Source organism: Athalia rosae, chromosome 1 (genome assembly GCF_917208135.1).
Source record: "Athalia rosae chromosome 1, iyAthRosa1.1, whole genome shotgun sequence".
NCBI lineage: Eukaryota > Metazoa > Arthropoda > Insecta > Hymenoptera > Athaliidae > Athalia > Athalia rosae.
Genome location: NC_064026.1, coordinates 29,151,427 through 29,172,111, shown reverse-complemented (window position 1 = coordinate 29,172,111; position 20,685 = coordinate 29,151,427). Strand labels below are relative to the sequence as shown.

The 20,685-nt window shown below is 36.2% G+C and overlaps 1 protein-coding gene across 8 annotated transcripts; it reads right to left on the bottom strand.

Annotated features, from left to right (window-relative positions):
• Positions 1-485: 485 nt before the first annotated feature.
• LOC105683757 (tau-tubulin kinase homolog Asator) lies at positions 486-19,115 on the bottom strand. 8 transcript variants are annotated; one of them, XM_020851012.2, is made up of 16 exons: positions 18,347-19,115; positions 17,975-18,015; positions 14,073-14,205; positions 13,020-13,167; positions 12,678-12,892; positions 11,757-12,026; positions 11,575-11,661; positions 10,405-10,677; positions 10,113-10,293; positions 9,313-9,662; positions 8,924-9,220; positions 7,375-7,674; positions 7,005-7,272; positions 6,451-6,909; positions 5,790-6,207; positions 486-4,593 (listed from the first exon to the last, which is right to left on the bottom strand). In XM_020851012.2, exons 2-16 carry the CDS (start codon positions 17,977-17,979, stop codon positions 4,539-4,541), a joined length of 3,459 nt encoding a protein of 1,152 aa, XP_020706671.2. In that variant the 5' UTR covers positions 17,980-18,015; positions 18,347-19,115; the 3' UTR covers positions 486-4,538. The 8 variants fall into 8 exon arrangements, with proteins under 8 accessions (XP_020706671.2, XP_012252022.2, XP_012252020.2 ...); XM_012396599.4 differs by lacking the exon at positions 17,975-18,015 and having other exon boundaries at positions 5,790-6,183; XM_012396597.3 differs by lacking the exon at positions 17,975-18,015 and having other exon boundaries at positions 18,347-19,114.
• Between the last annotated feature and the right edge of the window lie 1,570 nt (positions 19,116-20,685).

Genomic DNA, 20,685 nt, shown 5'->3' with positions numbered 1-20,685 from the left:
ACTTTGGGAAAAAAATCCGTGCAGCATCAACAATGACTCAAAGCCATTGTTGCGGTGATAAAATATTCAATTCTAGATCGAACTAGAAAGAGCGTTGCTATGTGAGATTTCCCATATCATTATATTTGAAGCTACATACGATTATACTATGATTGTGTGTAAATGCCCAATGATCCTTTGACTAATCGGCGTAATAATAATGTTGATATATAATTGATGGCGCCTGAGAATGAAAAACATTAGATCACGCAACATCGAATTATATTCTTTTCACTTGATATTTTTGTATTTAAATTTTCAGTATTGTCATCCGTATCCATTTGACCGCATGAAATGATCGATGATCTAGACGATTTTCAGTAAACGATTCAAAGATCTATGACACGTTGATGAATGTATCAAAATACAACACAAAATATATGTATATGGATAGGGTCAGAAGGTAGAGTTTTGTAGGACGCGCACAGACTAAGCTAGCTTTCACGAACGGTTTATGATAATATAATTGTATTGAAATTCGGCATATTACAGGACAAATATAGGCTGCCGTGAACAAATAATAATATCAACTCATAAGAGTATTGTATACCAGCTCTGAGTTATAGTACTTATAAGGATTTAAATTGCTCTAATACTTGGTCTGCACGTATTCTTTTGCACAGTTATATTAGCTACGATCACATTCTCTCCTTCTTTTATTAGCGTAGTAAGCTACAAGCATTTTGTTACGATCTTCTCCCAATCTTTTTGATCCGTTGGTATTTCTTTAACAATTTAATAATGAACTAACAATTATCGATAGATAACATCTATTTATCATTTGAATGTTCTCAGTACAATATTTCATTAATAATAATTAATAGTACCTTTGTTCAAGATTATGGGTACAGTAGTCAAACACGATTACATAAACCTGTAGGATAGAGTTCTGTGTCTATGTAAAGAGAGCACGAAGCAGAGAAAAAATACAATAATTGTATCATAATGATGCATCGATTAATCTTCGATAATAATTAATAATAATTAATCATTATGTACCACATAATATAGTAATTATATTATGTACAAGAAAATAAGTGTTGGATCAGTTTGGGCGTTCTGCAAATCGGACAGAATGTAACGAATAATTTAATAATCTATTGCTTTCGTAAGTGAAAAGTTTGGGTAAGACCATGTTATTAATTATCCTCTTTCTTCAATGTCACACTTATGCCATTGATAGAATTGGTATTACCACATGAAAGTTTGATCGATTGACCGTTAATCTTTATATCACATAGCGTAGAATAGTTCAATTATAATATCAATATATATGACGTATACAATTAATCTTTTTATAATTTTCAAGCAACTTTAACAAGCTGCTGTAAACCTAAATTATTGCACAAATCATGACGAAATTAATCTGTGTCATGTATAAAACAGTAAAATACATATGTATATACTTATGTAGCATTGAATTGGCATTGTTTTTTAAATTAAATATTGGGTAATTCTCTTCTTTTCAATTTATTACAAGTTGATATTGCACAAATTACTCCCCCCCGCCCCCAATCAGCTTTCAAATAATTCTTTGTCATTTGTTGCAATGATTAGATGAGAATAGAAAAAAATTACGTCAAAATAAATTTGCTAATTATCAAATTAATGTACATACAGGTACAGTTACAAATTTCTTATGATTGTAAAATGTTACATAAATAATAAATAATATATAAATAATTTAGCATAAAATAACATTCTCCGAGAATAGTCAATCAATTATACCGATAGAGCATTTGACTTTCATAGGGATATGTTAGTCGCGCTATAAATCGTAGTAGGTGCGTAGTATTTATTTGGATATTAATATTCTTATCATTATCATTATTATTAATATTATTATTATTACTATTATCAATTAGCAAGAAATATATATTGTGATGACTCATGGGATTCGAATAAAAAAATAAACATCTGTTAACTCAAGATAATTGACATTTTTGGAGAAAAAATGAATGAAACAATATTGTAGGAAAATAATGAATTCTTGAAGTTCTGATCACCCGTATCTGAAACTTCGATTTGTAAATTATTGCACTAATTTTCAGTACGATGATATTTCAATGCTTAGATAAGAATATGCTCTTTTTATACATTTTTGTTTTGTTTTGTTTTATATATATTTTCTTTGCATCTTGTATATATTATACAAATTATACTATTATGACCGGTCAGTATTTGTAGAATTCTAGTTTTAACTATGAGTTCTCATGTGACCAATTTCAATGAGACGACTAGTTTTTAGTAATCATTTTTACTCAGCCCCAATATTGATTATTTGAATGAATTTCATTGCCTATGTAAATGTTATTAAGTGGATTGATCCTCTACCACAAGAAAGTAGATTCGTACACTTTGATTTCTAGTGTGTCTATGCGAATATTTACTCTAATAAGCGAATAGATCATTTTTTTGTTCGAAAGAGCGAGATCAACTCAATTCGAGTTCAAGGCATTCCAAATAATGCCTATGCTCCAAGTCAAAGGAAATAGTTTTGTGCATTTTCATATCAATTTGCACAGTATTTGCACAGTATTTGCATATCTAAATATAAACATGTATTCAGTATTTAGTGTAATTTTCTTGGTCTATACCCATCAACTGAGAAATGCTGAGTAATTGACTAACGAAATAATTCGATACAGGTTTTCAATAATATTGATTAAACTGATTGTTTTTCAAGTACAGAACTTATAATGGAGATTCAGATCTCCGGGTTACAAGGTTCCATATGACCAGACGTCTACGATTCTGCTTATTATGAGTTCGAACCCAAACTTTTACACTATTCAAGAACCGTTTCATTTCAATGACTTTTAACAGTGTGTTTTTCAAGACTAGCACACTCGTCCAGGTTCAATAACTATTCTAGAATTGTCTTCTATAAGACCTCCTTCCGCATTTGTATATTAGGACTAAGAGTATAAAGTCAAGTGAGACAGATACTAGATTGGACTATGGAATTAGCTGCTATGCGTGTCCACAAACTTGAAAATCTCCATTTTTAACGATATTATGCAATAGAACATCACCGTATCATGACCGTTTCATGATTCAATGGTTCCCTCAGTTCAGAACAATGTGTTATTGGTATCGTCAATATTCATAATATATTTATTCATTTAAGGGCAACCGTAGTAAAGCTACATACAGTGCAATTTTCATGATATAATGATGCGATCTGTTAATTTTTCTCTAGATTTCCATCACTCTTCGCGTTTTTATACTCTTTGCGATTTCACGGACAAGCTAGTTCTTTATGCAAATTAAAAAATGATTGATACAAAAACAGGACCTAGTCTTCGTGAATGTATCATTCTTTATTTGGCAATATCCGTCGCATCCTTAGATAGTGGACTCTTATTCAGTGTATTAATTGTTAAATTACCGTGTAAATATGTACAATGTGCACTGACGTAAATTATCTGATCGTGCAGATGTTCGTTCCATCCATTAGGCTACGTTAAATGTTTAAATTCTTGAATCAAACAAATTCACAAGTCCTCTATAATTTAATTGTGTGAATGGTATACTTTTTCTTTTCCAATTGTTAAATATTTGTTATAATCCTGCCCCTAATAATAATAATATAAGATAAGATTATCAATCTTCTCAGCTAATCATATCTGGTAATTCGACTGAAGTATAAGTTTTATGTATAACTCAACAAAATCCCAATAATTACAAATGATTCTACACATCTCTGTACAGTCAAATAAACTGTTAAGGGTGGTAAAAATATTGAATAAAATCCTAGTTAGTTACCATTGATGGTTTTTTTTCCTTTCATTTGCATTCAAATACTGAATATTTGATACTAGATATTATACATGATGGAACTATAAATGTACCTAAGTTTCAAAGTAGCTGCCACGTGTTGCCAGAGGATCAGGTATTTCTGAACCTCATAAACACACATTTCAAATTTGTGGAATTGCACCTAACGTAGATCACAATTCATATTGTGATACTGAGGCTTAAACTATAGTGGTCCTAGCTTGCAAAGCTATCTAGGACTGACTCTGACTCAGATTGACTATCGTCCAGTTGTGAAACAATATCACTTCGTCGATATTATTTATACACTGAAAAGAAGTTCACTTGCGGTCGTATTCAAAATACTAAAATCCTTCAGAATTTTTCTGAACAAGTATTCGAAAGATATATTTTATCTTTCAAAAATAAATACTAACGACGTTTAGTAACTCCGAATGCGACTCGAATTATACAACCTTTTCAGATAGCTCAAAATTATGACAAGTCACACTATCAAATTATCCATTCGTTGTAACGTCAAGTTACGTCATTTTCACATCAAACAGGCTTTGCCTTTTGCAGAATGTTTTTCAGAGCCACGTGACTGATTGACTGTCAGTTGCTGGAAAATCGGTAAGCTTCTATAATCTAAAAAGGTATCACATTCCTGGTTGACCATCGGTACAACATTGCCATTTTTCATGTACGTGAGAGGAATTTTGAATTCTTAGTGTTGATCCTCACGACTTTCTGCTGGCTACCGTGGTATCTGGTACAGGCCTGAACCTGCGGCACCTAAAACATGAAAACAACAAAAATATCAACAAATTTTCACTGTCTATCTTCACATGATCAATTCTCGTATTCCATAATGTTTTGAAATAAAAGTTCTAAAACCAACAAAATCTACAAATGATAGATTGGACACAATATGAATGTAATGTTCTATTAAATCTTCTTGAACCCAACAAAAGCACATGAACGTGGAAACAGAAATCTCATATAGTACCAAAATATTTTGTACAAGGCATTTGAGAATGTACATACAAGCGTTTTTGCTTTGCATTTTTGAATAGTGAAGAAAAAAAATAAAAAAAACTGCACATCCAGAAACGAATTATTTGTAACATTGGGAAACTAGGGATCTCTCAGGTACAAAGAAGTTACAATCAGGGTTGATACACAGGATGTTTCTTACACGTGACAGAAAAACAAATTTCCACTCTTATGAAAATAGATGTCATCGATCATTAGCCTTTGATTTGAAAAAATACTAATGCCACATTCACGGCTGTGTTCGAAATATGTTTATAAAACATCTATTTCAGAAAGCCTGACAGAAGTTTTGAAAATTAGTGCTAGTATTAGTTTGAATTTATTTTCTGCAGTCATGTAAGAGAAATCATTTTGTGTGCCAACTCGTGGAAAAATCAGTGTTTCAATAATTCTTTGCATTACAGATAGTTTTGTCATTAACATTAGAGGATTTACATAATATTTTATACAGTTAGAACAGATTTCTTTTATAACAATCAGAGTCAAAGCTACTTACAACTATGGTCAACGATGTATTATTACATCAATACAGGCTGCTAGTTACACCGAGTGCTTTGTCTCTGGCAAATTCTATCAAAGCGTTAGATTGAAAGATTATTTATACCATTTGGAGTGAAACCTTAGAAAAATTGATTAGGTTTGCTGACAGTATCGACGAGAAAAAAAAGCTATCGACAGGAAGTATATAAAATGTCAGTATTTACACACAGTATAGGCATAGGGTTGCTCAGGTGTAGAGATAAAAAAGTAGCCAGAAAGAATATACGTGGACCCCTTAGCTAGATAGCTTGGTAAGATGAGAAATCCATTCGTATTCATTCTATGTTACGTGCGCACGGTTGAACAGTAAACATCTATTGCGTATGTTTTTGAAAATTCAATGTGTGTGAGTCATGTAGACAATAAATTATATAATTATTTGATTAACTTCATACCTAGCGTTATTCTCAGCCACATGAGGAGGCAGCGATGTAGGCGGTGGTGGTGGCTGAGCGTTAGGCGGGCCGCTACTGTCAGATTCATTATCACTGCTTTCTTCGCTTCGTTTACCGACCTCCCCTAGTAGATATGACGGCACACCCCTAGCATGCAGCTGCATAAATGGTAATAGTTCAGAGATTGGTCTTGGTCTTCGTTGAGGTCTTTGGAATTGTAAATTGAGTTGCTTAGCATCAGCAAGATATCTTTTTAGTCTCCAACGACGAAGTGCAGGCGTGCAAGGTATCAAATTTTCCTCTTCGGTCGAACTCGCTGACGTTAGTGGTGGTGGAGATGGCCGGGCATCAGGCAACGTTACGCAACGTCGAAGAGCTGGTGCTTCCGGAGGCACTGTCAAAGGTTTACCTTTGTTTGCTACAAGTTGCTGTAGTTAATAAAGCTAAGAAGCTACTCAAACAACAAAAACTATAAGCAACAGAAATACAAATAAATAACATTCATGAATAAAAAATAAAATTTGATCCAGGTATAGCGAATGATTAAACGGAGAATGAAAAGTCACGTTTTTGAAAAGTGTCCAACTAATGATATATTGAAATTTGGAAAAATAATTATGATAGTCGACCGTGAATAACAATTTTAATGAAGTCAACTCACTGATATCTTTTTCGTTACATTGACCTCCTGGCACGGATGATTTGTCCAACTCGCTCCCAGTTCCAGTTTTTGCGGTATTTTGTGTATTATTTGTGTCCGGCGTAGATTCCGATAAGGAACATCGTGGACTTTTCACTGGTACTGGAATTTTGCTGTGTGTACTATGTGGCCTGCTGGAAGCTTCTTTCTCTTTTTCTTTTTCCGTCTCTTTTGCCTTCACTTTCTGCTTTCTTTTCTCTTTGTCTTCATCCTTTTCTTTTTCCTTGTCTCTATGTTTTTTGGGCTCCTGGATGGAGCCAGCGTTGGGTAAGGTATTCGATGTAGTAGCTGGAGAAGGACCTCCATTCGAGACATTATTGACAGCTGCATGATTCTCTGTCGCATCAAAATATACTGATTGATCTTCCAGTCCTGGGTTCGGACTGGCTGGACTGCCGGCAGTGCCATTGGGTAATTTTTCTGTTGAGTGAAAATCGGTTCTGTTTTTTACTCAGTTCTTTCGTTGAAAATATTAATCCACACCAGGTGTTAATAAATAGGATTAATTTACTGACTCTGCAATGGTTCCCTATCGACTCTCGTCTGCACAATTGTGGCCCCTTCCGTTGCATCTACAACTCTAATTTCAAGTCTTCCTGCAACTGCTTGTTCCTCGTCATCCCCAGCTGGTGTCGTTGGAACTGTATTTGATGGGGAAAATGCAACTGCTGGTAGGCTAGCTCTCCGAACTGGTGGGACTTCTTTTGGATCGTCACGCCGCGTCGCAATATTCCTCATTACATCCACTTCATACAAAAGATCGTCAAATGCCGCTTGTTGAACCTACGTATGAAAAGTAAATAATTATCAAGCATTACCCACCAAATTGAATGTTAAGATGAATGAATGAAAAGAACTCGTTCGATATATTTGTTTTAAACAAACCAGAGGTGCTTCTAGATCATAACGGATGTTAGATGCCATAACTGGCATGCTCCAAGCGCGAGGTAGTGCTCCTTGAAGCTCAGGATACTTTTCAATCCCTGCAATGTTCAGACACCTGTGTGGCGCCGCAGGACGTGGTGAGTCTTCACTGATTCTGGACAGAGCAGCTTGCCCCGTTGGCACAAGCTGCTGTTGCACCGATGACGGTGTTGTAGATACTGCTGGAGTTGCCTGGACTTTCGTATCTTGGGAGACTAACGTTGTCGTTGCGGTAGCTATGGCTTCACTACCAACTGTGGACTGGATATTCGACTTCTTACTCAACCAATCAGTTATAGTTATAGTTGTGGTTTTATAGCAAATTCTTTAAATATAAACTAATCATTAATGAATTCGGAAGACCTCAATATTAATTTAGAACGAGGATGTAAATTCAATGAACAGAGGAATTTTTTTGTCAGGTTGACAAAATTATCTACAGCAGCTAATAGGGACATTGCTCAGGGCTCTGGGTATCATACCTCAATGTCATTCTGATTTCCAATTGCTTGGCTAGAATTTTTATTCTCTCACGAGCTATCATGTCTATTCATCTTCATGTATCGTATAGGCGTGCAAGAAATTTATGTACTTGCACAGAGTATAAGACCGGAGTCTCAAAATATTAAACAAAAGCGGTCGCTTGTAGCAATTTATTATCTATTCGATTTGCACCATAAAATTAAATAATCACAGAAATATGTTCTCCGATAATAGAATCACAGAGTCTTCAAAATAAAATTGATCCAATAGGACGATAAGTAGGGAATGGTATCTATCAGCAGGAAAAAAAAACTAAGATCTCAACGAAACAAGTCCAGAAGTAGTCTTAAATTAACTGTGATGATTTTGCAAGAAAAAACTAAAATTGATTTTAGTCTAAGTTTGAATGGGTATTAATTCAGCTACGTCATAGTCATTGAAGATATAAAGCAACTCAGAGTAAAGAAAGCTGGAGACTATGCGGACATTTAATGCTTAAGCGTTGGTAGTCAGAACGTGGATTGGCAGTACATCGGCAGATGATACGTGGCAAGTGAGGGTGTCGATACAGGCCAGACGTGGCTAGAATATCAAATATCGACAAATGTCAATAATCATATTTCACATGAAAGAATTGATGATGAATGAGGCAAGATAGCTCATAATGGAGATGACTTAACAGTGAACCTAACATTGACACTCTTGCTTTGTGATTAAGGATTTCTGCTGGTACTGCAAATTTCATTGCGTTCTGTGACAAAGATGTTTATTATTGCAAGTAACTAATTAAGTTGAGTAAATTTTATAAGGGTATCGAGAAATAGTTTCTTCATGTAAAACATACGCAACATGATACAATGATTGTTGATATTCATGAGGAATACGAAATTTTATGTTCAATATTTTTTGTAAAAGCAAGAGCTGTCAATTGAATCACAGAATGCTGTCCGCAATTCAAAAGCCTGTACTGTTCGAATTTTATTCGCGTCTGACCTTTGTTGTGAGAAAAAATATACAAGACAGATACCTGTGGAACTAGGGACGGCGGATTCGCACCCTTGTGCTCAGGACTTTGTAGATTTTCTCCTTTCCATTCATTATCAGTTTCTTCTGAATCATCGAACTGTGATTTCCATTGGGACGCCAACGTTAGACCACCTCCACCTCTTGTTACTTGCTGTAATGCCGACACATTATCGTCATCTATTTGTGCAAACTGCGTTATCGAACAATCTCGAGCAAGTGCACGACCCCCTCTGTTCGATTGTTTCGTATCTGTTCGTCTTCTGGGTTCTCTTCTCAGAGGTTCTCTTTGCTCAGTCACCTGTAATTTTACGCAAGGGTGTAAAGAACAATTCGGAAAATTAGATGAGACAAGATTACCCCACGAGTATCGCTGTCTAAGGTTCGACTTACGGGACTTTGATTGCCCACTTGTTTAGCATGAGTTCCATCATACGAACAGTACGACGCATCTACTTCAGTTTGTATCCTAGGAGTGGACGTATCTCCAGGTGCGGATTCAGGGGTACCCTGGTTCGTAAACTCTTGGACTTGGACTCTTAAGCATACAAAAGTAGCACCACTCGCGGATTTGCAGAGAGGTTTGGAAGTGGTTGCGGCATTTTTGGGACGAGGAACTTCAGAAGCAGAACGAGCAGATGTCATCAACGCATCGCCTTCATTGTCCACTTGTTTTTCTACAGGCATTGTCTGTGTCTGAGGTTCAACAGCCATTGATACTGCTCGTCTTTTCCGTATTGAGCCTATATGTGTTATTCTCATTAGACATATCACTGTTGTAAATTCGTACCCAAAACTAGAAATGCCTCAATTACAAACAAAGCGATATATGTATAATAATAAAATCAATGTCTGGTATGATTCTCCCTCAAATCGATTCTCGTGATTACACAGCTACTAGTAGGAATTTGATATAGCAATAATATGGTATCGTTAGGGAGTATTGATCAGATACTTAATAGAGGGGATGGTAGCATGCTCAATGTCCATTTACAGGGTCTGTACCTGTCCCCGAGACTTTTCACTCTGCACTAAAAACTGGCAGATCTTAGTGAAGGACTAAAAATTCGATGAATTGGAAAATAGTAGCACGTATGGGGTATAATTCAATAGCAAATATTTGAAGAACCCTCAACATTGGTTTAAGATTGTTGAATGAACTTTGAATATCCAACTGAACAGGCTTGACTTACCCTGTACTGGAGAAGTGACACCTGCCTGTTGGACATCTTGTTGATGTTTATTGTCTGTGACTGGTATTGTGGCGTTACAATTTTTGTCCCGAATACCTAGGTTACTATGAGCTGGAATTAAGGAAACCGTAGACTCCTCAACACCTCGTTGTCGGAACTTTCTATCATAGTCAAATTGAGCCTGGAGTGAAAAACAGAAGAGGCGCCAATATCAGTGCCAAATATTCATGCGGGACATGTATATGATACTTAGTACAAGAGGCCGTTGGCCATGGTTATTAAACAAACTTACATCCAGCTCCTTTCTGTTGTCAGGTTCCATGTTTTCTTGGTTATTTGTATCAAGATTTGGTGTCGTCGGTGGTTGGTTGGTAGTAGTTGCTGTCGTTGGTGCTGGTGGTATTGTGGCAGTGGGTAAAGATCTGGTAGATGGTAAATTTTCATCTGCTATTACAGGCTTCTCCCAATCGTAAGGATCTTTCTCTTTCACACCTCTACGTCTCATACAGCGTTCAAATAATCCAGCTAGCATTGAATAGTTGGGTTTGTCAACGTATCCGAGACTCTATAAGAAATACAGAGATTTAATATTGACCTCTAAGATCTCCAGTCATGTTTTACATTTAAAAAGAAATTTCTTATAATTGTGAGTCGAGTCTAATTGTGAAAAATGGAACACTACAATTCTTTTAAACTGAATGTAATTATCAGAAAAAAGCCACTTTCCAGTCCACTTAAATAACGTTAGAAGAGACACTTTTAAAGGACCTTGGCCTGTTTCACACATGGATCATTTTTTGAACTTGGGCCAAGGTTTTTTTTTATTATTAAATGCATGCAACCCATTCATAATTTTAGAAATAGGATAAACTGCTGGTAACTATTCATTGAGAACATTATTTGATTGATTGACATTATAACTACCTAGCAAGCTCGATGGCCACTTTGTCAGAGTCAGTGTATCAACCGATACAACTAAGATTTGGTTTACAGAAGAAATTCAATAACTTCTTGAGATAACTTCAAATCATGAGATTTCGTACGATCATTTCGAAATTTATTGTCTGATACAAAAAATTTGGTGCCAAAGCCTCTGAACCTCATGGCTGCAGCTATACACTCTTCTTTAAAAAGTATTCGTCTCTATATGTCTAATACCCTAGTGACCTAAAATTATTTTTAATATGTTTGGCTGCATGCCAGTGCTAATTTGAAGTTGTAAAGAGTAATACCCAGCCCACCATAAGTATACAGATAAGCAATTTACGTTAATTGTCGGTCTAAGTATGCTTTGTAATCAACCCATAGTTTGCGACAACGGATAGTTTGAAAGGCAAAGTTTGTCCTTGAATGCGACTGATAATTACTTGGAGATGGAACCGATAACCAAGCATCTTCATTAAATATACCACTTTGATAGTCTTATAAGAAGGTCTTCGTTGTGATAAACATGAAGTAATACCTGGATGTGTTCCAAGAAGACACGCAAATCGGAGGGGAGATGCTTGAGCAGTAGTTGATGATCGTATTTTTCTTTCATGAGACCCACCTGGTTTCAGAACATCAAAATATTTTTTAACACATATATTCTGCTCAATTTATGGTAGCAATAAGAATGACGGATTAATTCTTCAGATAAAGTACCTGTTCTTTGTCTTTTATTTTACGCCAGGGTAACTGTCCATTGACAAACTCAACGAGCATGTAAAAAAGCGACCATAAATCATCGTGCCTTCCCATCTCTTTATTTCTATGGGCATTCACAGAAGCATATCTAACAGTTCCCCTGAATCCAGCTGCCAAGCGTGCAGCTCGAACTTCACCAGTGCCAGTGGTAAATTGCCTTGCTAGACCAAAGTCTAACATATAAACTCGCCTTGCGGTATAGGGAAGACGACCAATCGAAAAGTTTGACTGTAATCATAAAAAAATATCCATCATGCGTATCAATTCAAAATTCTGAAGACTGTAGGTTACATTCTGTAAAAAAATCATGCAATCATTGAAGAAAGTTCATCGCTCGAGACATACTGTTTATACCACCATTCATGTATGCCAGAATGAACCATATTTACTACATCTCAGGTACTTAACTTTGCATAAGATCAATGACAAGCAAAAGAATACGCGACCCATGTACATTTCAAATTCAAGCGCACATCATTTGATAGTATGTGAATAAGATTTTGCAACACAGAAACTTCCATGATCAGTAGCATCGTTGTGTGCCTGCCAAATGAATGCGTTACTTTCTGCGACTCTGTCAGTCTTGATTTGCTAGCGCATGAATGTCGGTTTTATTGTTATATTTTGATACCTTCATAACTTCAACATATGTATACTGACCAGTAAAGTAAACAATACTACCCCAGATAATCAAAGTAATTTCTTCATTAAGTAATGTGAATTTTTAATTAATAATTACCAGTGACAAGAAGAGTATTGAGTGAAGAGCATCAAAAGATATGCTGCTCGGACGTTAATATAAGAGGGTGACTTTGGCAACAGACGCAAACATTTGTGAAGTATCAATTTCAATCAGTCATTTGGTCAACAATAACTCACTGGTTTAATATCTCTGTGTAGGAAGCCCGCGTTGTGAATAATTTCAATGGCTTTTAGTATCTGAAGACCCAATCGCAGTGTCGTGGAAAGTGAAAATGCCCCTCTAGGTTGTGCTCGACGTAATTCTGCTAAGTTTCTTCCTTGCAATTGCATTACCACATAGTTAAATCTATCATTGCGACCACATCCTATGAATCTACAAACGTGTGGTTTTCCTGAAATCCAAACAGAAAACAATATTGGAATCAACCTAGTCCTGTGAAAGGAATGCCAAAATCCACACAAATTCGGTGATGAGTCTCAAGTGTGTACGTCAAAGAATTGCATCTAGTTCTAATTTACCTTGCAACTTTTTAAGAACAGCCACTTCCATTTTAAGAACTTGCTTTGGTTGGCGTGCAGATTCTACTTTCAGGGCGACTTGTTCCTTCGTCATCAAATCTAGACCCTCGTAGATTTCACCAAACCCACCACCACCTATTTTCCTCAACTGTTACAGAAGAGTAAAATACAAATACATAAGAGAAGGCTTAAAGAATGTACCTTCATTTATACCAATGCATGGAGGATGTCTGAATGTCTTAAATATGATTCAACAATGGTATCATAAAAATTACAATCACAGAATCACTTCAATGAATTGATTGTTTAATGTATTTGTTGTTTTTTTCTAGCAATGTTTTCTAAAGAATAGTTGTCATTTTTGAAAGAAGACTCGAAAGGTTGAATTTTAAAATATTAAGCTGTAATGTTATTTCAAGGTCAAGATTCTTTATTGGGAGAATTGAAAAATTACCCGACTCAAATTTTTCACTCCAGATTTTAATAGCATGAGACTTTTTGTTGGATAATATATCATTATTGACATGACAGATATTGAATAATAAGACCAGCAGACGTTAAAAGTGACATAAAAATGTTATCACTTCAATACTTAAAGACATGTGAGAAGCAATGAAATTTGACAGAATATTGATTGGAACATCTACAAGATTTCTTTTCAGTTGACCTTTAGGATCATTATTCGTGCAATTGAAAACATTGAAAGGAAAGATGAGCAGAGTGGTCAAGATGAAAAAGTAAGTTTAGTGATTTGAAGTATAATTCACAAAAATTCCACAAGACTGATTATTCAAAGGCTCCAAAGCTCGCTCCAAGACTTAGACAGTATAGACTTAAGCTTGGTAATAAATGACAAAGCACATTAATTTGATTGACTTGATTTTGAAAGATATCGGATCAGGAATTTTATGATTCATCATAGCTTAAACAATTGTGTCGAAGCATATTATCATACAAGAATAGATTAAAATTTGTCCATAGTCGGTCATGTCTTTCAAAACAAAAGACCACCCATCAGGGTATAACCAAGCGCTGATAGTGTTATCCACTCACCACTTTCCATCGTTCTTTGACCACATGGCCTGGCTGCAACAAATCCATACTCATCACCGTGATGTTGTTATTCTGATCTGTACTCTCGTCGCCTACATGCCTCAACACCAGCTTCCCAGGATGATTTGGATGCCTGTGAAATTATAAATACCACTCAAAAATCACAACCCCACAATTGTTGAGTTATATCATTTTAGATGAAGAAATAAGGGTGATCAATTATTTACTTCCAGGGTTAATAGACACGCCCTACAACCCACACGCTAAGGTTTTTAACTTAAAAGTCATACGGTATAAAATTAGTCAATACGCGCCCCGTGCTAGGCAGCCATGATTGCGTGCAAGCAAAGGGTGCAGCCAGCATACGGGGTGCCTTTTGCACCCCTCCAGCCCCGTATACGCCGCGCCCGGCGACAGCCGACAAGCAAATGATTGAATGAATGTAATAAAAGAATTTTCGAAGAAATAGTGGAGATTTCAAATGACAACAGTCAACGAGTTATTTAATTATGCGAAACAGTGCTCGTTCGAGATCCTGATATATTTTTCTCCAACCCCCCACGCGTACTACACGGATCCAAATATAATGACATTTTATTTTTACTACCAATGTCGTCTGCTAGTTGCTGACGGCGGGGTCTTAACAAACTCGAGTTCGCCTCGAAATCATAGCTGCTCAATCACGACGATTGTTATGGATTCAACAATGGAATACACTTCTCATGAACTTGATCACACATTTATTTTATAACTGAACGGCCCCTCCGAATACCCAGCCATACTCACAATAATTGCACGAAAATCCGTATAACGCCGATTTGACGGCCATTTTCTTTCGAAATTCAACTCGTCGGTCTATAGACCGAGGGATGGTGCTGGTGTTCCGCGATCGATGAAACTTTTCGAGTTATATCGAAGTCGGAGGGATTCTTTAAAAAAATTAGCAAAAAGTTGGACTTGCGGAGAACGGAAAGCGGAAAGACACGAAGCTTGCGGGGCGCAGGTTCGTTGACTCAGCTTTGTCTTCGAAGCGTGCGCGCGGAACCGAGTATTTTTATGATTTCTGTTTGGCGAACGCAAATCTATCTGGTGTCCAAGGGATATCAAGCGTCGCACCCTCTCGACAAAAAGAATCACCGACACAGCTGACGCCAGCAATTTTTTTTCTTGTCATTACAGATTAATAATTATCTAACGGCGAGCGCAGCAATTTGACCGCAATGCAAGTTTAATAACACATGGTTCTGCATTAACTAATGTATCAACTACCGATTGTGAGCCGAATAATCTTTTCCAAGGATCAGGGAAACTTTACAATATAAAAACCGAAAAGAAAATAATTAATGACTTGGACTCTTGGGCTCGAAAATATATGTACATTTCTTAAGCGAATGAAAATTTTGGCAGAAACCTTTAGCTGACAAACGCAAACCTATTTCTGCAATAAGCTATACATTACACAAGTTTTCAGCTGTTGTCTGAGAAAGTGTTACGTCCACTTGTTAATAATATATCGTAAATCAGACACATTCATGTATCAAGATGAAATAAAGATATATAAATCGTAAATATACATATTCATACACGACATTGCAGTTACAATGAATTGCATTATATTTGGAATATCACCCAATCAATCTGTCGTAAGTTCATAGACACATGAACAATGCGTACATAAGTATCTTGGTATATTCGTACGATTTAACATCTCATCAGGCACATGTTAAACAAACTGATTTCAAGACTCTGACCATAAGTTGTCTTCTCACGATAAAAAATTCGATTCGAACGTATAGCTACTTTATCGCCGGACAATCATTACAGGGGTGAAATCAGATTTTAATCTTTTACAAACTACCGAAACCATTATTTACCGGCGCATCTTTTTTTATATCGCACCACAAATTCAGTGGGGAAAAAAAAGAAATTTGACCAACCATTATAGCTCCGGTATACGGAAGCCTAAATATCATTGCCCATTGGGATTCACGCAGTTATTTTTATCCGCACTCGGCCAGTTTATGATATTCCATGATATACACTGCAGCCGTATACCTATTACCACGAATCCCGTTAACCACCGTGATATGATTCAAGAGTGGCAATTCTGTCGTTTGTGTTAGTGCTCTATTTTCGAACAGAGGATTAAAGGACGGAGATATTTATTGAAAGAAGCTCAGATTACGTATCTGTCAGCCCTTAGAATGCGGATAATATTTTTACTCTCAAAAAGCGGATCCTAGCAGATAGAATTTTATTTTCTTCGCATATACCGTGAAGAACCTGTTTTATATATATGATATAATGCAATACAAAGATAAGAGCAACAATGCTGCTAGAATAAGACTGCCCATCTAAATTTTCGTTTGCGTAATCCAACCTCATGCCGTCTTCGCCGAATATTTATGAGTTTGAAAATTTATTATCACTACTTTATCTGGTCTATGAAAATTAAAAAAAATAGAAAATAAAAAATTAGCCAACCAATCAACGCGAGTTGACATACCAGGATAGATGTGGGGGTAAAGAACTTTATGTTTTAACGAAATTATATATCAAGAGCAAAGTATACGTCAGCCTCGAGCCCTTGGTCTACGTTCTGCACTAGTTCCGGAAAAAAATGTTGGTATTATGTGAACGCACGTCAAAAAAAAAATATAGGTAAACTGACGAAGGAAGAGTTCGCCTTGACCCAAATTATAAGTACACTTGAAAAAAAAAATTAATAATAAAAGAATAAATGAACGAAGAAATACAATTAGCTCTTCTTTTTAAAGCTCACTTAAAATCAACTCTTCAGCTGTATGCTATATTATTGTCTATGAAAATCAGGTTTTGGGGGATTACTATTGTCATTCTCGAATGCTCCTTGTATCTAAGATGATCCAATTATAGAAAAACAATGAAAGATCGCACAGATATGAATAGATAAAAATAACGTCATCCGATACAACAGAAATACAATCTTCCATTTTCACGAGATTGGTTCTGGACTTCGTGTTACATCAGTTTCAGCTGTGTTTTATCGAGCACAATAAAATTACACGATTTAACAAGGATTATAAATAGGTGTACTTTTGCATTTTCGGTTTCACACATATCATGGTTACATGTTTACCAAATTCGTAATTTTTCGTATATTATTTTTGAGTCAATTTTTGCGAACTATACGTGGTGTTTATCGTTTTGGTAGCTGGCAGTGCAGCACCCGTGATCGACGCAACACGTTGCATACGTGCGTTAGTGGAAATGTAGGATTCTCTTATTACCTTGGGTATAACTTAAATCGAGATTAGTTGTAAAAGATCCCCGTACTCTTTAGATTAATTGCCCATTGCGGATTTAGTACAGATATAATACGTTATAGCTTGAAATTAATCGCTGTAATGTGGAGAGTAATAATAATACTGCGGAGACTTCGAATTTTCAAAAATACAACGATTCAGGGGTTCACACGTATAACTGAATGCAAGCTCATATGTTGTGAACTTTATATTTGGATGAATTTCGGGAAAAACGTCGCGGACGTCAGTCCGAAAAATCGCTAGCTGAATAAAGAACGTAAATAAAAAAGAAGAAAAGATATGGATGGCGAAAAACGAAAGAGTTCGTAACCCTTAAGAAACCTGTGCTTTTTGCTAAACAATTTGAATATCTATAGCGAAATCTTGAGCAAAAATAAGTCATGTATGAACAGTTAAAAGATGATACAGGGAAGAAGCCCTGTAATGTGAATCATTTTGCCGCAGAAAAGGATGACATGGCTCAAAAATGGTACATTGAAAAATAAGAAAAATTGGCCGCTAAGAACTTCGGGGCGAAATTCAAAAATCGAAGTGAAAACACGCCTTCTGCATGTTCATGCAAATATATCGGTTATTTACAAGTGGATTAAACCGTACCTCATTCCGTGAGCTATCACCCATAACGAATTCACTCTTTTCTGGCGAAAAAAACAGAAAAAAATAAAATAGTTTTACATTGTACTTTTTACTCGGTTCAGCACATTTAGAAAAAATAATACTCGTGTATTTTACTTTTCAGCCAGGTAATCCACACACATGCACACTGAAAGATACGTAGGTATATAATATACATGACACACACGTGAAGAAGAATAGAATGAATCAATGAGCAAAGTGGTATGTAAAATGTGAAAATAATCTATAACCCAGCGAAAAAAAGTAAAATAATTGAAAAAAATAAATCAAAAAATGTCAAACAAATTTACATACGGCACATGAACTTATTTAGAGTTACGAACGAAGACGTACCACTTCATATCTCGCGTCCGTTATTTGATCTACCAAGGGATAGTTTTTAAGCCGTAGAAAAAATCCAGCACAGAGAAAATTTGGTCGTTCGCCGCCGTGGTCCTTAGCTCACTGATCCCAACTGATCCGTTCTTCGGGTCCAAACCACGGGATGGTGATCTTGGCGCGAGCCAAAACTAAATCTTGACGTTCCACTAATGCCGGTCGCAATGCAACGAACGATTCGCGAACACTGCAACACTTCTATAGCTGTCGAAACATCGAACAAATTTTAAACCAACACAATAGGGCCGTTGTTAAGATTGCGCAACAACTACCATAAATTCACGTATAATACCCTAAATGTTGAAAAAACAAACAGTCCTGCAACCCGCAACGTTTGCCGTTTATTTAATATTATATACGCGTAAAGACAAAACAAGCGCATTATCAATCACAACAGAATGAGGCTCACTCGCCGAATTCCGCAAGAACTGTTTCCTTTCTGAAGCTTAAATTGTCAACCGTAGGATGATCTGGTGTTCTACTGTACGACTCTATACCCTGGGCACAATGATTCGGGCCTTGATGATTACTGATAATTGACCCCGGTTATAACTAGCCGCAACCGGCTAGGAGACTGGCAATTTATAACATGCCTCCATGTACTATGACGCCATACCGACATGTGATGTACAGGTATTATAATAAAGACAACGAAATAAAGGAACACAGGTATATCGTCAAAACGAATCCTCTGTAACTTTAATCAATGAACTAACTTAACGACAAGAAACAATTATTATTATTGTTCAGCGAAGATGACATCGTGAATTATTAAGAACGCCGTACTTCAACGCTAATGAATTATCAGAATGGTAGAGTTTTCCGAACGTCTATATAATACCATCTCGATTTTTATTTTTTATCCGGTGGGTGAAAGATTGTTATATCACGGATGTTATAAGACCGCGTATTGAGAGAGTAACGCCTGTGCACGCTGTAGAATATATTTCTTTACTTTATAGATCGGCAGCATAAAGTTTAGTTTGAACTTATTTATATCCTTGTGAAAAAAAAATAAATTTTACCTTGGGATTCTTTAACCGTCATCCCGTTTTTTTCACGTTCATCAACTGATTTTACCATTTTATTATCTTTATAGCCGATCATACCTCAATCGCTCACTGTGCAGGTGTTCGCAGAATTGTTTTTTTGAAAATAAACGAGCAATATCTTCAATCAACATCCACGGGCTTGCTGACCGTGGTCCATGACATTATGTACACGCGTTAAAAATTCAAAATCACGATCACAATAGGGTGAAGAGAACGATGAGGAGTCAGAGTGTATTTAAAAAACGTGATCCATCGTTTATTATTTTGTTTGGTTACAGTTTGACTCTTTTAAACAAGAGGGACGTGCGAGGGGATTCAATATTTTTATTTACGGTCAGCTGATCGATGCGCGATTGCCAATGTCTATGCATATAATTAGCACAGATGAAAGTGGCATTGAATTACAGTTAGAAGTATATAATCTGTCACTAAAAAAAAACGGAGTCAATTAATAGTGAAATGAAAAATTATTGGAATTATTTCTCCATTGGTTCCATATTGTATACCTATAACTCTCCGCGAAGTATATTGAATAGAATTCGGGCGATTTTCGAAAATACGAAATTTCTTTGTCTATTTTAAGGATTCGATGTATATGCCGATACAATAATAAACCCGTGTCAAATCACTATAATTTTTTACTGTCAGCGCTTTATCTGGCCCAGCACACCTTCGCTTTGGTAATTTCGACTGAATTTTTTCTTCCATTATTCGAACGTAGTTACAGGCATACGCTTTGAAATGTTTTATTCAATGTACACCTACGACACGTCCGTGAAAAAGCCTGAATATTTGTATTCCCTCAATCTACATAATTTCCTCGTGATATTTGTATCCGAAAGCGGAAATGCGGTTGCAAGGTGGACACAGCGGGCGTAGTGACCTCGAAGAAATTGGTCCACACGGAACAAAGATCTCGCCGTATAGCTAAATGCTATGATGCTACTTTGGGTGTTTTTGAGCTTAATCTAAGTTATTGTCAGAAGTGGGAAGGCGTGCGTGGATCGCGTCTAGCCCACGTATGACCAGACCCGTATCTAGAGATCTGGGGCGCATGCGAGTTATGCTGTACCTAAGAAAATAATCGTATTCATCCGGGTTGTAAAAGGCATAACCGATAATGCGATAATATCAGATCTAAAATGTGGTATAAAAAACTACGCCTCTCGAAAACGTATTCTGTCTTCTTATTGGAAACATCTACCCTTATGTTCTTCGCGGTATAATAACGATAAACTGTGT